The sequence below is a fragment of the Syngnathus floridae genome, chromosome 8 (assembly GCF_059516105.1).
Source record: "Syngnathus floridae isolate MCC-2025c chromosome 8, RoL_Sflo_1.0, whole genome shotgun sequence".
Classification (NCBI taxonomy): domain Eukaryota; kingdom Metazoa; phylum Chordata; class Actinopteri; order Syngnathiformes; family Syngnathidae; genus Syngnathus; species Syngnathus floridae.
The window spans coordinates 13,236,259-13,250,614 of record NC_142420.1 but is presented as its reverse complement, the minus strand read 5'-3'; the positions used below and the strand labels follow the sequence as shown (position 1 = coordinate 13,250,614).

Genomic DNA, 14,356 nt, shown 5'->3' with positions numbered 1-14,356 from the left:
TAGGTTACTCAAGGCCACATGCCCTTGAACATTCAACTGGAGAAGGAAAAAAAACAGCCTGGCAGATGCTCCCATTCCTTCGGACGTTCAACAAAGCCACTTCTGCTCTTTCATGCTCGGTTGAGTAAAGTCTGAGTATTCGTGGTCAGTTATTTTACAGCTTACCATGCATGTTTTATGTGGAATGTGGGAGGAAACCAGAGTACCTAGAGCAGTGGTTCTTAACCTGGGTTCGATCGAACCCTAGTGGTTTGGTGAGTCGGTCTCAGGGGTTCGGCAGAACCTCCACTGCGGAGGTCCGAACACCTGATTTATCGTGTAAATTCATGATGATGCATATCTGAACTGGTCTCACAAAGGCAACAGCAGAAGTCACACTGATTTGCAGGAATGTAATGTGTTGCGAGTTCATGCATTGTTAGTTTTGTTGTTTGAACAAAGTGACATTCATGCACGGCTCATTTTGTGCACCAGTAAGAAAATCAACAGTATGTCTTGAATTTTTTTTTATTTTTTGCTATAGAGAGGTTCGGTGAATGCGCCTATGAAACGGGTGGGGTTTGGTACCTCCAACAAGGTTAAGAACCGCTGACCTAGAGGAAACCCATGCAGGCACGGGGAGCCAGAATCAAACCCTACACATCTGAACTGTGAGGTGGACGCACTGACGCACTCACCACTGCTTCACCGTGCTTCATCACACAAAAAAATTGAAATTCTATCCCATCCCACCCTCTGCCATTCAAAGACATTACAAACAGCTTTGATTGAACACGATTAGGCGAAAGAATTGGACTGAGACTATCAACACAGCTGGTGTTTAAAGCGCAGATTTCATATTAGGTAAGATTCAACATTGTTTGGAAGAGGAATCCCCTTCCATGAGAAAAATTGATTGCTGTATTTTGTCACTGTTTTCGTTTTCTTCGTTGTTTTCCACTGGGACCTGGCTGGTAACCACCAAGCAACACTTTTATTGCCTCTATTCCTCAAAAATGAACTTGTGGTCAATCTCTGCACTTTAAATTCTAATGCCAAGTCCATCACAAACACCTCTTTCATACTAGTCTATGATCGTCATTTTCAGCTCTATCGTTATCGCCACTTTCCTCTTCTGCTTTTCTCCTCTGTCTTACTTGGGACCCATGGTTTTTCTCTGGTACAGTGCAGTACTTGTAGTGAGCTACAACCCCCTAACCAATGCCTACTCGCAGCAGGTGGAACAAACTATTTTTTACAATAGAAGTGTGGGTCGGATCGGTTTCCGAAGCTTTGTCCGAGAACCGAGACAGATTTCCCAACGTTTTGCGTCGAAAACTGAAAATGTTGAGTTCTGCTGGTGTTCCAGCCTCCCTTTACCCCTTTTCCTCTTTTCACATTCCCTAAATAAACAGTCCATGTTGCACTGCCTCGTTCATGACAAGTTTCTCCCGCGCTTGTCCGCAGTGACGTACATTGCTCAGAGGCACACTATCAATGTGTATTTAAATGCCGTTCTCCCATCACTTATAAACCCGCGACATAGCGCATTCACAAAAGGTGAAGCACTAAGTGGCGAGGGATCACTGTATTATTGATAATAATTTTGCAATATTTGCATGTCCTTCAGAGTCTTTGTACCCGGGACAAAGTATTTGTCACAAATACGGGTTAATTATGTGTTCAACATGCTGTTTGTGACATTGACTTTATTAGTTGATACTTTAATTCACTGGTAGGTCAAGCAAGTGTATGCAATAAACAAAAGTTTTAATTCTTTAATTAAGTAAAATAATTAGGCCCGTGGCTGAGTTTGTGTTTATTCCAAGCCAGTACAAGTGGCGTCTGCCTCCTAAATGAGCTCCCTGGTGTTGCATTATCATGATGAGTGCCTGAGCAAACAAACGCAATCTACAGCGGCTGCCCTTTAATGGCCCTGATCAAATTGAGTTGTTGAAAAGTGCCAGATCTTCACACGTTGGGATTGATGAGCTGCTATCTAATGGACGACAATCAACAGGGACAGACTAAGTAAGATTTGGTGTTGACATGGCCTGGTTGAATCTTTAGTCTTTAAAGGACTTGCATGTTGTGTGTAACTAGTGGTCTTGTCCAATCAACTGTTAACTTTCAACAAAAATACTGTACATGACTTTTCGTTCAATTTAATAAAGCTCCATACACATATGCAAACAAAAAATGTATACTGTATATACAGTAATCCCTCGTTTATCAGGGATAATTGGTTCCAAGACCACCTGCGATATGTGAAAATCCGCGAAGTAGTCACCCTCTCATTTTTAACATACATTTTTTGTGTATCAATAAGTGTACACTAAACCATATAAGTGCATTATGTTATCATTAGAACATTAAATAATAGTTTCAAACATGTAAATACTATATTGATACGTAGTATAAATGACAGAAAATAATCTATAAATAATATAAATATGATGTGTGTGCATGTGTATGATCTGAACCCGAGCGGTGTTCTATTGTTGGACTTCTGTGCTCGCCACGGATTTTCAATAAAGAACACTATGTTCAAGCATAAGGGTGTCCATGTGTGCACTTGGCACCAGGACACCCTAGGCCGCAGTTCGATGATCGACTTTGTAGTCGTGTCGTCGGATTTGCGGCCGCATGTTTTGGACACTCGGGCGAAGAGAGGGGCGGAGCTGTCAACTGATCACCACCTGGTGGTGGGTTGGCTCCGATGGTGGGGGAAGATCCCGGTCTGACCTGGCAGACCCAAATGCTCTGTGAGGGTCTGCTGGGAACGTCTGGCAGAATCTCCTGTCAGGAAGAGCTTCAACTCCCACCTCCGGCAGAGCTTTTCTCACGTCCCGGGGGAGGCAGGGGACATTGAGTCTGAGTGGACCATGTTCCGCGCCTCCATTGTTGAGGCGGCCGACCGTAGCTGTGGCCGTAAGGTCGTTGGTGCCTGTCGTGGCGGCAATCCCCGAACCCGCTGGTGGACACCGGCGGTAAGGGATGCCGTCAAGCTGAAGAAGGAGTCCTATCGGGCCGTTTTGGCCTGCGGGACTCCGGAGGCAGCTGACAGGTACCGGATGGCCAAGCGGAACGCGGCTTCGGCGGTTGCTGAGGCAAAAACCCGGGCGTGGGAGGAGTTTGGTGAGGCCATGGAGAATGACTTTCGGACGGCTTCGAGGAAATTCTGGTCCACCATCCGGCGTCTCAGGAGGGGGAAGCAGTGCAACGTCAACACTGTTTACAGTGGGGGTGGCGTGCTTCTGACCTCGACTCGGGACGTCGTGAGTCGGTGGGGAGAATACTTCGAAGACCTCCTCAATTCCACCTACACGCCTTCCATTGAGGAAGCAGGGCCTGGAGACTCTGAGGCGGATTCTCCAATCTCTGGGGTCGAAGTCACTGAGGTAGTTAAAAAAACTCCTCGGTGGCAAGGCCCCGGGGGTGGATGAGAGCCGCCCGGAGTTCTTAAAGGCTCTGGATGTTGTGGGGCTGTCATGGCTGACACGCCTCTACAACGTTGCGTGGACATCGGGGACAGTGCCTCTGGATTGGCAGACTGGGGTGGTGGTTCCCCTCTTTAAGAAGGGGGACCGGAGGGTGTGTTCCAATTACAGGGGAATCACACTCCTCAGCCTCCCTGGTAAGATCTATTCAGGGGTGCTGGAGAGGAGGGTCCGTCGGGAGGTCGAACCTCGGATTCAGGAGGAGCAGTGTGGCTTTCGTCCTGGCCGTGGAACAATGGACCAGCTCTACACCCTCGGCAGGATCCTCGAGGGTGCATGGGAGTTCGCCCAACCAGTCCACATGTGTTTTGTGGACTTGGAGAAGGCGTTCGACCGTGTCCCTCGGGAGGTTCTGTGGAGGGTGCTTCGGGAGTACGGGGTGCCGAGCCAACTGATAAGGGCGGTTCGGTCCCTGTATCACCGATGCCAGAGTCTGGTCCGCATTTCCGGCAGTAAGTCGGATTCGTTCCCAGTGAGGGTTGAACTCCGCCAAGGCTGCCTTTTGTCACCGATTCTGTTCATAATTTTTATGGACAGAATTTCTAGGCGCAGCCGAGGCGTTGAGGGGGTCCGGTTTGGGGACCTCAGCATCGCGTCTCTGCTTTTTGCAGATGACGTGGTGCTTCAGGCCGTGATCTCCAGCTCTCGCTGGAACGGTTCGCAGCCGAGTGTGAAGCGGTCGGGATGAGGGTCAGCACCTCCAAATCCGAGTCCATGGTCCTTGATCGGAAAAGGGTGGAATGCCCTCTCCGGATCGGGGATGAGATCCTGCCCCAAGTGGAGGAGTTCAAGTATCTTGGAGTCTTGTTCACGAGTGAGGGGAGGATGGAGCGTGAGATCGACAGGCAGATCGGTGCAGCGGCGGCAGTAATGCGGACCCTGTACCGGTCCGTTGTGGTGAAGAGAGAGCTGAGCCAAAAGGCAAAGCTCTCAATTTACTGGTCGATATACGCTGGATGTCCGGGCTCTCCCTTAGAGATAGGGTGAGAAGCTCGGTCATCCGGGAGAGACTCGGAGTAGAGTCGCTACTCCTCCACGTTGAGAGGAGCCAGATGAGGTGGCTCGGGCATCTTATCAGGATGCCTCCTGGACGCCTCCCTGGGGAGGTGTTCCGGGCATGTCCCACCGGTAGGAGACCCCGGGGACGACCCAGGACGCGCTGGAGAGACTATGTCTCTCAGCTGGCCTGGGAACGCCTTGGGATCCCCCGGGATGAGCTGGACGAAGTGGCTGGGGAGAGGGAAGTCTGGGAGTCCCTCCTGAAGCTGCTGCCCCCGCGACCCGACCCCGGATAAGCGGAATTATTATTGAGAATTTTTTTTTTAATAAGGTACAAGTGTATATACTGCAATTGTGTGGACAATCCCTGCCTTCCGGTGGCGTGTGGGCAACTTTCGTACCATCATTCCTCAATTTAGGTTTATTTTGAATTTGTAAATTTTTTATTTTTTCAAGTATGTTTTTAGAACTCTAATAACTTTTATAACAAGGTACAAGTGTACATACTGTAAATGTTTTTTAGAACTCTTATTATAAAAAATTATAAGATACAAGACTGTAAATATGTTTTAGAACTCATTATTATTAAAACTTTTTTTAATAAAAAGGTACAAGTGTATGTACTGCAATTGTGTGGACAATCCCTGCCTTCTGGTGGCGTGTGGGCAACCTTCGTACCATCATTCCTCAATTTAGGTTTATTTTGAATTTGTGAATTTTTTATTTTTTTTTAATTTGGAAAAAAATACGCGATGTACTTAAACCGCGATAAACGAACCGCGATGGAGCGAGGGATTACTGTACTACTGCTTTTATTTAGTGTGGCAACTCCGCTAGTGGGTGCTCTTGCCTTTTGGAAAAAGTCGATCTGCCTTCATCAGCACTGTTTTTCTTTTCCCCCCCACCTCTTTCTCTCAGTTGCGCTCATGGGAGGTACTTTGCATCGTTGTGTTCACGGTCCCGACTCGTGAGTAAATGTTCGCCCGTGGTGCTGATTATGTGATCAAAAGCCACGTAAATATTTTTTAGCTGTGAAAGCTTGACGTGACGTCACGTTGATTTATTTTGGCTGTAAGTGTGTGTCTTCGTCCCTGATACATCTTGTACATATGTTAACCATGAAAATAATTTACTTTACATGCGTGTTGAGTGAAATCGTCCGTTCTCGTCTCCCCAGTGCCCTGCTTGACTGACAGGAGATTTGGGTTGACTTGCCCGCCCAGGAACCAATCAGCAGCGTCTATGGGCGGGGTCGTGGTTAACCCGACTCCACCTAATGTATCCATCCAGTCGCCGTCTCTCCTACTTACTTTCTATCCAGGTTTCGGAGCTGAGCAGAATCGTGATCTCCCCGTCGCCCGCAGTCGTTTGGAACAGATCTGCAACATTTGGACGCTGCAGTTTTTTTGTGGACCTCTATTATGAGAACTTTCCCATCAGCTCTTTTGATTTATTTCATTCTCATGTTTAACCATTTCCTTTATTTACGACGATAATTATTTTTGTCCTTTTCATTTTTTCTACTGCTGTTAGCCTCAATTTGTTGCTTATCACCACCAGCGTCACCTGAAAAGGGAAATCATTCCATTCCACGGCTAGTCATCGGTCCCGCTTACTCTGCTGCTGCTGCTGCTTTGGATTTGATGTAAATATCTGGACTCAGACAAAGGGGATTTATTTTTTTTCTTTCTACAATCAACACTTGTTTACTCTGAGGAATGTATCGCGACGGCTTTGAGAGAGCGCTCTGAGCAAAGGAGAATATACGCAGCGCCTGTGAATAAACTATGCGCCTTGGCTTTGTGAAGCGGGTCTCTTCCTGACGATGCTGTAGATCGCGTCGGGGTCTGTGGTCCGCGTGCATCCCCATTGGATTGGGATACAAAACGAAGAAACGACCTTTTTCGTTCGGGAGAGCTTGTCGTTCCAATATATTTTTGGGACAAGTGTATTTATTTTGACAAAAAGCGTGCTTCTACCCGGAGGCACACCAAACAGTCAAAACATGGGGGACTCGATGTGGAGATATTATTTTGGAGTTCTCTTTCTTGTCTGCAAAGTACACTTGTGTCGGGCGCTCATCTTGGAGTCCATTTATTGGAACACAACAAATACCAAGTAAGTACGCACGCCCGCCCGCACACACACGCCGAACAGTCGCCAGTACTGCGCTGCGTCGTTGGAGCGACGGTCCGGCGGGCTTCCTTATAAGGATCATCATACAATGTTGCTCATGCAGCTAACGTAAATACTAAGTAAATATAGACAGATGGATCGATAGATTAGAAAATAAAATACCCGGTGCAAAAATAACGATTCAGGAGTACATAAATACTATTTTCATTCCCATCCGGTTTATCACTTGTCTCAACGTAAACGACTTCCCAATATAGGTCTGCGCATTATATTGTGGATAAGTAACGTAACGTAAATAAAAATTTCAGGGACATGATAGCGCCCGTCGCATTATCTCATGTATTCTCCTCGTGGTTGATATTTAGGCTATTTGCAGCGGTCGACGGCTTTGGCACGAAGTGCCGTGCTTTAGTTTGTACTATGCAGCAGACAAAGCAACATAAACTGCGGTATGCATGGCAAGTTGTAGTTGTGTTTAATTACCTATTATAATGTTTTGGCCGACCCTGGATGAGGAAGAAAACGTCACTCCAAACAATTATTCCAACTGCATAGATGCTCGCATTGCTGACTTGAAAGTGACTTAATTTGATGATAGCTTTCAATTCATTTATATTTGGTTGGAATCAAACTTATTTTTGGTACCAGATGAGCTAAATCTTGGGCGACAGAAAACATTGCAGGCAGGTATAAAGTTTGCGTCGCTTTTCTCAGATGCTTTCGCTCGTGATCCACGAGAGCCACCATAATATCGTTCAGGACCATTACATATATAACACACACACACGCCCCCCCCCCCCCCCCCCACACACACACGCATATATATGTATGAAAAAGCATTTTCATTGAGTATTAAAAAATCAAATTAGCCTATTGCCAAAACCTATAGCAGTAGGCTGTATGTTGGGTTTTCTACGTGCTGTGTGTACCTTTCGATTTTATTTATCGATATATTCGCCCAGAGAGTTTGGATGCACTTTTTTCGCTAAACATTGTGTCCTACAATTTCTTGTGATGCCCATTTAATAAATTACAAGTGAAAAATGTCTGCCTGCTCTGAACATTTCATATTAAGATTATTCAAGCAAATCGAAATGATTTTTAAACACAACAAACAAGTTTTTGTTACTGATTGTTGTGCTTGCTTATTTTTTTTGATCACTTATGACTCCAGATGAAACCACAACGGATCACAGTTCCTTCCTTTGCCATTCAGATATTCAAAGGAAAATGCTCCTATATTTCCAGTGACTATAGATGAGAATGATTTGGCAGCAAATTGTAAAATGTACAGACACATTGTTTGATGTTTTGGGTGGGGTGCATAGAAAGTATTTTCTTGGTTTAAGGAATGGGCAGAGCTTTGCGCTCTGCACGCAGCTACCTCCGGCCTCTTTCTCAACTGCCACAGCCAACTGTGTCCCAACACCTCTGTAGATAAAGAGGCTTGTCAGTTTTTGATTCAAGCACCGTTCACTCACTTTATGTTTATGCATCATAGCCCTTTTAGTTTTTATTTATTGCTATTCACACGTTATTTGTTAATATGTAGTGTTTAGAAGCATGTAATTGTTTGGTATATGATCTACTAGCTTCCTTTTGAAACCGCAGACAATAAGCAATAAATTAACAGAAATCAATGTGAGTCTATTTCCAATACTTTTTATAATAATAATTTTGTGGTTTGCAGCGTTTGTTTTGAAAATGTGATGCTTGTCTGACCTTGGAATTTTAGCTCCCCCGACTGCCACTAACCAGCAAACATTCCGCTGAATTAGCGTGTGCATGTGCACATTCTTTTTGTTTTGTGTGTAGTTCAGGGTTAAAAGGTCAGACTGTGATATCATTAATTGAATTACGTTTTGGGGTACTATCTCATTATATATATATTTCAAAATATATATATATATTTATTTTATATATTTATTTTATATATATATATATATATAAAATAAAAATTATTTTTTCATTATAAGTAATACAGACAGAATGAGAGTACTGCCTTGAATTTTAAATTCATAGGTTGAAATAAACACTAACAATGGCCAGAGGCTAAAACATTTAACTCGGTTTAAGATAATTTGAGAAAGATTACGCCCCCTCATGCGCGCACGCACGCACGCACACACACACATACACACACACACACACACACACACATACACACACACACGCACACACACGGTCATTGTTGCGACCATTTTGACGTATGGAGATGGTAGAAAAAAAATACAACTAATGGCCAATTCCTTATTTAATTCTGAAGATTATGGAAAGACCTCATGCCTCTTGGATATCTCTATTTAGCACCTCAGCATTATGCTCCACAGACCTTTGTGGCTTTCACTTTGTCTCTCATTCAGTTTGTCTTGATCTGCCTCTTTGACTCTTCAAGAAGATGAACGTTTGAAATGTGAAGTCTCTAGGCCAGTCTAATGACTTTGTGTGTAGGTGGAGTAGTGGATAAAGGAAACTCAAGGCTGGCCCTATAGCTTTCTGCATGCATGCTACATGTGTGCATCTATGGAAAAAAAGTCCGTCCACAAGGCCCACGGCTATGTCGATTAAACCCTATTGTTATGTGTACTGCCCTTATGCATGAACCTCCAAAGAAAAACAGAAAACACCCAACCTCCACATTCTTCACAAGTCTTCCTAACACACACACACACACACGCACGCACGCACGCACGCACGCACGCACCTTCTAATCCATTTTGTAGTTGGGAGGGTGAAACAAAAGCAAGGCCTCCTTTACATGGTTTATGTAAAAAAAGAGCTCCCTCTTTTCCTCTGCAGTTCATTAAGAGATTACGACTAAGGCCCTTTGTGACCAGGCAGTGACAGGGGCACCTCTGTGGGTTCCTTTGTTGTTTTGGGGGGTTGGACTTCTGCTTAGAGATGCAGGTCTGTCACGAATGAGTGTAAAGGGCCTTGGTTCTGAAAATTGTAATGATAACCCCTTCCTTCATTGACCTTTCCTTCCAAAAAGTCCTTAACTCCAAAAATGTATCCTTTTTAGTTTCCCTTTTTCCCAGCAACTGAAAGGGAGAAGGATCTGCTATTTTTATTTAGCCACACTGGCTATCAGTAATGGTAAATATTTGCTATGGGAGAAAGTAAAAGGTCAGTTAATTAAACCATGTGGTGTTTGACGGAGTGTAAGGATTACAAATGCAATATACGTGGCTGTTTTATGATGTCAGTTAGACATAATCACCAGGATCATATATTAGAACAAAGAAAACCAAAGCGAAATGAAACAGAGCAAGACAAGAAAGCATTGGGGCCCCTTGGGAAAAGGAGGGTAATTATGTCTAGGGCTGCTCTGATCCCGTAGGCCTGGATTACTGGATGAAAGGTGCAGTGAGTGCAGACAGAGCCAGAGAGGACAAGATGAGGATAGGGTGACAGTCAGCATAAAGACCTCTGTCCCTTTGGCCAACAGGGGGCGAAAGCTGCAACGCTGCAAATAATTGAGGGTGGATTAACCTTCGCTATACCTTGGCTTGCCCTCTTTGTCCATTGCCTAAATGAAACCTTGCATTGCAGCTGCGAGTCAAACAGTTGCTTTTGAGCAGTGGAAAAGAGTCACCATCTTCACTTTGAGGCCATAGGAAGAGAATGGAGGGGAGATTTTGAAAAAGGATTACACAAGAGTGGGTGTTGTTTTTTGTAACACAACAATCCGTTGTTTTAAATTGATTGCTTGATAAGGTACTTCACTTCCCACCACCTCCCAAAAACATTTTAACACATACACATCAAACCTGGGGGTGAAAAGGTGCTAAAACAAACAGAGGACACCCAAGCAAATGCTCTTTCATGTCTCCAGTGTCACTCAAATGTTAACCTAAACTAGCAGGGATTGCGACCATTTGGCAGATGTAATTTAAGCAACAGAATGGCTTAAAATATATTGTGCCAAATGCTGTAAAATTTGAAGATTTGCAAGTGATTTTGTCAATAGACTGGCAACCTTCTCAGTATTATTCAAGCTTCTTTTTCCTGACAAAGGAAATTACTTGGAGACACCTATAGATGTTCTGAATTTCCCTTCAAGTTGTTGATGCCTGTGTACAGAAACAAGAGCAGTATGGCTCCTCTGTTGACTTGAAAGATGGCGGGATTAAAGACACAAGAGTATGTTTTACTGTGCTCTACATCATCTTCACCAACTTCAAAATTTTTGTCTGTGTTGCTTGGGGTGGGAATCGCTTGCCACGTCCATGATTCAATGCGATTATGATTCAGAAGGAAGAAGAAAACAAAGGAGAAGAAGGCAAAGAAGAATACCATAGGTATACAACCGCTAGTGTTTGTTTGGCTTCATTCATTAAAACCTATTGATTTGTTTTGTTATTTTAAGGCAGATTGCTTTGCTATGATACAAGCCACATGTGTCATTTTATAACTGGGGCTTTAACAATGAACCATCACAGTAAAATGACAATGCATTGATGCTTATGCTGGTGGCTGCCTGACTGCTTAATACACTCCTGAATAAAATTTCAAGACCAGTTAAAAATTGTATGAATTTGCATTTTGCACTTTTGGATCCTAAAAAGATTCTAAGTAAAGGTTCAGAATGCACCCAGAAAAAATGGGAACAAGAGACTAAAAAGTGTGAGCATCCAATTGATTGAAAACAACAATTTACCTGAAGGAGGCTGTTGATCAGCTGATCAAAAGATTAAGACCACGGCTCCAACATGCCCCACCCCCCAAGAAATCTCCTTGGCAGAAATTAAAGTGTCAAAATCTGACTCACTGTGTAGCTCTACCGTTACTCAAAATTTTGTTTTGGCATGCTGGATGCAAGTGTCTAACAAAGTCTCTGTCTGGCAACCAGTGCTAGTGAGAAGACCTACGGAAAGCAAGCAAAATCAAGTGACTTACATGACCTGTTTCAATCATAACATAATCTATTACTTCTACCTCTAAGTGGTTGTTGAAGTATTATTATTTTATACATATGGTCTTCAATTTCTAACAGTTGTTAATTGTCATCAACCAATATAAGTTTTATATAGTTCCTCTGCAAGCCTGAAAAACAGCTTATTTTGACTAGGGGGTATGTATATCTTACTACAGTCAGAAATCATCCTAGAAATAGAACAAAGTGAATATATGGAAGAGTTAAAAATGAGATAATGGAGAAGTAATGGTACGTTTTAGAAAACAGGCAAGGGTGGAGCAGCTGCACAATAAGGGAGGTGCATAACAAATGAATCACTGGTGACACCTCGCATTCTCACAATTTTACATTGTTTATTGTTGTTATATATTGACTTTTTTGCCCTCCCCGAAAAATCTTAACTATTTCATTGTGAATATTTGTATAATGCTGCACATAACCTGGTGATCCTGAAAGGGGGATCCTTCCATCTGTGGTCCCTTCTCAAGGTTTCTCATTTTCCCCTGGCAGGGGTTTTTTGAGTTTTTCCTTGCCCTTTTGGGAGCTTATGATCAGGGGATGCTTTGAGAATAATTGTCAATTTTTGGCTATGTGAAGCCCTTTGAGACTGTTTGTGATTTAGGGCTATACAAATAAACTTGACTTGACTTGACTTGACATTATATCTTTCTGTAAGTTTATGAAATGTTTTTTATATTTGGGCTGTTCAGATAACACAGGAAATAGCCTGTTTGACTATGACAAAAACAGGATAAAAAAAGAGACGGGCGCATGAGACAATGAAGTTTTCTTTGGCTCTTTTTTGTCTGCTGTGTGCGTGTTAAGCTTCTCTCCGTTATCATTGGAAATGTTTGATCTCTTGTATGTTGCCTATTTCCTGCCAAGATAGCATTCATGCTAACTGGACAAGAGTCTGACAGCACCAATGAGTGTCAAAAATGTTGCAATGAAATGTCTTATCAGCAAAAACCTTTTCCTGTCATGAAGCGATTGGAGCTGGGCGACCAAATGCAGTTTGGACCAGGGTTTATTGAACGAACTCAAAAGACAAACTCTAGTTGCTCGACTAGGACCGTGAATAACAGAACAGAACAGACTGGAGACTAGAAGCAAGAAGACGAGAGACGAGAACAATCCGACAGGGAGTGACACGCAGACAGGGCTTAAATACATGACAGGTAACGAGAGGCAGGTGATGGCGATTACATAGATTGTGAGCACAGGAGGGGAGGGGCGAGCACACAGACACGTGAACCGAAACTATGACATTATAACAAGGAAACAAACTATGACAGATCTTGACATTTCCCTTCGTGCATGTACACAGGATGTTGATTGATATTCAGGTCTGTAATGTGAGAATGTTGTGATTTTCAACAATGTTTGTTAAAGGCTTCACACGTCAAGCAACTCATAGATCTAAGCTGTAGGATTTTATATTTTTTTTTTATACCAATATACTGCCTCTTTTTGTCCTCTTGTGTCCATCACTACTTTGCCACTGAGTGTGTCCTCAAGGGTAGGAAAAATATCCACTCGGCCTACTTAGCTGTTGTGCTTGACTGTATTCGTCCTTCATGTGTATGTAGCATGCAAGCACATGTGTACTTGTGCCCATGCGATTGCCAGAAGCCACGAAAAGATGATGCATACTCTTTAGAGAGGGAAGGAGAAAATAATGTTGTAATAATGTAAAGTTGTGCATCTGTTCTTTTGTAAGTGACAGATACTATGTCAGTGCTGAAGAGGTGTGGAAAACAAGTGTTATTGCAAGAATCACAATTTGTATTTCATATTATTCTGCATTGATTCCCCCCCCCCCCCCCCCCCCCTTCAATTTAATTATGTGTTGGTTTTTAATTATGAATTGTCCTTTCCTTGCCACATGTCCCATGCGTGATGACTGCTGCATTGCGGGGGCTGCTTTTGTAGTAGAAAACAAAAAAGGATAAGCTTTGCTGTTCAGTCTGGGAATTGAGGAAATTTCATTCTTTCAGCAAGTTAATTCGAAGTACAAAGATATATGCAAGGTCATCCCAGCACTTTAAATTTTATTTAACATTAAAAAACATACAGACGCATAGATTAAGACAACAATGACTACAATTTACAATTTATACTATACCCTCAGCAGGATTCTCAAGGGTGCATGGGAGTTCGCTCAACCAGTCCACATGTGTTTTGTGGACTTGGAGAAGGCGTTCGACCATGTCCCTCGGGAGGTTCTGTGGAGGGTGCTTTGGGAGTACAGGGTGCCGAGACAACTGATAGGGGTGGTTCGGTCCCTGTATCATCGATGCCAGAGTTTGGTCCGCATTTCTGGCAGTAAGTCGGACTCTGTACCGGTCCGTCGTCGTGAAGAGAGAGCTGAGCCAAAAGGCAAAGCTCTCATATACCGGTTGATCTACGCTCCTACCCTCACCTATGCTGACGAGCTATAGGTCGTGACTGAAAGATCCCGGATACAAGCGGCCGAAATGAGTTTCCTCCGCAGGGTGTCCGGGCTCTCCCTTAGAGATAGGGTGAGACTCTCGGTCATCCGAGAGAGACTCGGAGTAGAGCCGCTCCTCCTCCACGTAGAGAGGAGCCAGATGAGGTGGCTCGGGCATCTCACCAGGATGCCTCCTGGATGCCTCCCTGGGGAGGTGTTCCGGGCATGTCCCTCCGGCAGGAGACCCCGTGGACGACCCAGGATGCGCTGGAGAGACTATGTCTCTCAGCTGGCCTGTGAACACCTTGGGATCCCCCGGATGAGTTGGACGAAGTCGCTGGGGAGAGGGACGTCTGGGAGTCCCTCCTAAAGCTGCTGCCCCCGCGACCCGAC

General features: G+C 44.0%; 1 protein-coding gene across 2 annotated transcripts in view; it reads left to right on the top strand.

Moving 5' to 3' along the window:
- The first annotated feature begins 5,359 nt into the window (after nt 1–5,359).
- efnb2a (ephrin-B2a) overlaps nt 5,360–14,356 on the top strand; it is a 40,745-nt gene continuing 31,748 nt past the window's right edge. Inside the window, exons 1-2 of one of the 2 annotated variants that reach the window (XM_088383927.1) lie at nt 5,360–5,445; nt 5,656–6,596. In XM_088383927.1, coding sequence (XP_088240053.1) covers nt 6,484–6,596 — 113 coding nt within the window. In that variant the 5' untranslated portion in view covers nt 5,360–5,445; nt 5,656–6,483. Of the gene's footprint in view, nt 5,550–5,655; nt 6,597–14,356 lie in introns of both variants that reach the window. The other variant, XM_088383926.1, reaches the window with a different exon arrangement.